Raw genomic sequence first — 3,346 nt, forward strand, 5'->3', positions numbered from 1 at the left:
AGTACTGTGAGAACATTGACGCTCTAACATAACAGAAACACATATAATTGAAAAAATAGTCTTTCCTGTTCATTCTTCTAACACAACCAGAGGGCCAATGAGCATTTTCGCATTGAGACAACTGCCCACAACCAATAAACACACTGCTCACTCAATTTCCACTGACGATGTTACTGACAGGTAGTGCCCACTCAATCTTTTTTCAGCTGATTTACCAAAAGTTCTCACAGAATGTAGTCTGCTCGCCAGAGAGAGAGAGAGAAATAAACACATGCAGTGACCAGAGCTAAAGAAACCAAAACGAAATACTGTTTATTGAGCAAACATACAAACAAGGTAGAACAACTCAAATAATAGATTCCACCTCTTCACACAAAGTCCCCGTCAAGCAGAGTAAATTATGTGTGCAGGAGTTATTTTAGGTTTCTACAGTGTGATCTTTTGGCGGCGGTGACTGCCCAGCACCAAATCAAGATGGCTTTTGTGGTGTGAGTGTTGACTTTCCCTTCAAACACAAAACCCGAAAACCAGAATGTAGCTGTATATGTCAGGAGTTCATTTCCTGAATGAGGTAAGGGTTTCCTCCCTTTAACAATAGTCTATTGTAGTGGAAAAGCTGGAGTTAAATATCACATAAAGTGTAAGGAGTAAGTGAAGCACAGAGAGAGGATGTAGATATATGCTGTGTGTTGTGGTGTGTGTGTGTGGTTGTGTGTGTGTGTGTTGGGTGTGTGTGGCTTGTGTGTGTGTGTGTGTGTGTGTGTGTGTGTGTTGTTGTGTGTGTGTGTGTGTGGTGTCGATTGTGGTGTGTGTGTGTTCTCAGCTCAGGAAAGTGTGAAAAACATATTCTTGTTCCTCGCCTATATTTTTCTGCGCAAGTGCTCAATCCTACATCCAAAAAAACATGAAATCATTTTTAAATCTAAGATTTTAGGCATACCCCCACGAGCTAACAGAAATGATAGACCCATCCTTATATTTCCTCTCGGTTTCTTTCATCCAATCAGTTTGGAATAAAGATGTATGCTGCCATCTCAAATAGTAGCCTCATGCCTTGCCTTTATAGTGCACTATTTTAAAAACCAAGGCAACTAGGGCTTGTCAAGAAGTAGTGGGGCATACAGGAAAAGGTGCTATTTGGGATGCACCCGAAGGTTACCATCTGTCACGATGCATTAATATGGCACGCAATGGATAATTGTTTACAGTGAAAAATCGACATTAACAATAGCAATTAATAAATACAATTGCTATATTTGGATGACAGCAGATCAACTCAGACATTTGCACTTCTTGTAAGTGTAAAAACATTGTCATTAAGACCATTATGGTAGTCCATATGAGGACATATCAAGATGAAAAAGTCCTGCTGGATGTCTAATGATGAACATCGGAAACCCTCATATACTAATTTCCCTTGGACCAGTGCTCTTTAGATGATGGTGAACAAGGACCCCGGTTTTTTTTGGTTTTTTTTTTTAGGTGAGTACTCTTGACACTTCGAGAGATTATGTAGTCATATTATGAGTTGTCACTGCACCTAGTGTTACCCAGCCTTGGCGCCTACAGGAGGGGATGCATCAAATTCATATTAAATCACTAGTGGAGCTTTAGAATGCTGGGTTTCCTGTGAAAACCCGCGGCTTGTAACAGGTAAAAAGCGCTGAAAATAGCTTTGCCAGAATGAGAGTTGGACTGACGTGAGTAAACCTCCATTGTACAATTTTAAAGACTGTGTGTGTGTGTGTGTGTGTGTGTGTGTGTGTGTGTGTGTGTGTGTGTGTGTGTGTGTGTGTGTGTGTTCTCAGCTCAGGAAAGTGTGAAACTATTCTGTTTCTCTCTGCTATATTTTCTGGCAAGTCTCAATCCTACATCCAAAAAACATGAAATCATTTTTAAATCTAAGATTTTAGCATACCCACTAGCTAACAGAATATGATTAGACCCATCCTTATATTTCCTCTCGGTTTCTTTCTATCCAATCAGTTTGGAATAAGATGTAGGCTGCATCTCAAATAGTAGCCTATTCCTTGGCCTTTATAGTGCACTATTTTAAACCAAGGCAATAGGGCTTTGGTCAAAAGTAGTGGGGCATACAGGGAAAATGGTGCTATTTGGGATGCACCCGAAGGTTACCATCTGTCACGATGCATAATATGCACGCAATGGATAATTGTCTTACATTGCAAAAATCTTACATACAATAGCAATTAATAAATACAATTGCTATATTTGGATATACAGCAGATCAACTGTCAGACATTTGCACTTCTTGTCAGTGTAAAAACATTGTCATTAAGACCATATGGTGTCCATATGAGGACATATCAAGATGAAAAAGTCCTGCTGAGATTTTCCTAATATGAACATCGTAAGACCCTCATTATCTAATTTCCTGGACCAGTGCTCTTAGATGATGGTGAACAATGACTCCCGGTTGTCTCATTTTAGGGTGAAGTACTCTGACACACTTCTGAAGTTTATGTAGTCATATTATGAGTGTCACTGCACCTTAGTGTTACTCCAGCCTGTGGCGCCTGACAGTAAGGTGGCATGCATCAAATCATATTAAATCACTGAGTGGAGCTTTAGAATGCTGGGTTTTCCTGTTGAAACCCGGCTTGTAACAGGTAAAAAGCCTCTGAAAATAGCTTTTCCAGAATGAGAGTTGAGACTGACGTGAGTAAACTCCAGTTGGTGACAATTTTAAAGACATTGATGGAGAAATGTATTGCTATTTTGGCTCTTTTCATGTGTTAAATTTGCTTGACATTTCATGTAGAAAAAGCTAAGTCGGGGTAGATAAGTGTTAGTAATTATTATAGAAATTTAAATCCATGTGATACACTAAGTACATACAACAGGATTCCTAGAAAATTGTAATATAGTAACATGTAGTATCTAGGATCAGGTCTCTCCTGTCCATCTAATCTTATTCATTATGATCTTAAAAGGCAAAACTAATCCTAGATCAGCACTCCTAGTCTGAGACGCTTTGTCAATATGGGCCAAGATCTCACCTTGGCATGCGGGTACGGTGGAGTCCCAGTCAAAGTATCCGTAGGGGTTCCTCCTGCACACGGCCGTACTGTTCCCTATGAGGCGGTAGCCCCGGTCACAGGCCCAGCGGACCAGGCTGTTGAGGTGACCACCCGTCTGGCTCTCCCTCCCTTCCTCTCCTCCTCCCATCGCCCTCCCCTCACTCCTCCCCCTCCCTCCCTCTCTCTCTCTCTGTCCCCTCTCCCCCCTCCCTCTCTCCCACTCTCTCTATCCTCCTCTCTCTCTTTCCCCCTCCAGCCCTGTACACGCAGCACCCCAGACTCGCCCCTACAGGGGTCCATCCAGT

The 3,346-nt window shown here is 41.7% G+C and overlaps 1 protein-coding gene across 1 annotated transcript in view; it reads right to left on the reverse strand.

Moving 5' to 3' along the window:
• The window catches only part of LOC111954788 (CUB and sushi domain-containing protein 3-like), a 53,054-nt gene extending 49,865 nt beyond the window's left edge, over positions 1 to 3,189 (reverse strand). Inside the window, exon 1 of the mRNA XM_023974701.3 lies at positions 3,021 to 3,189. Within this exon, the coding sequence (XP_023830469.3) occupies positions 3,021 to 3,189 (169 nt within the window). The remainder of the gene's footprint in view (positions 1 to 3,020) is intronic.
• Between the last annotated feature and the right edge of the window lie 157 nt (positions 3,190 to 3,346).

Source organism: Salvelinus sp. IW2-2015, linkage group LG30 (genome assembly GCF_002910315.2).
Source record: "Salvelinus sp. IW2-2015 linkage group LG30, ASM291031v2, whole genome shotgun sequence".
In the NCBI taxonomy this organism is placed as follows: Eukaryota; Metazoa; Chordata; class Actinopteri; order Salmoniformes; family Salmonidae; genus Salvelinus; species Salvelinus sp. IW2-2015.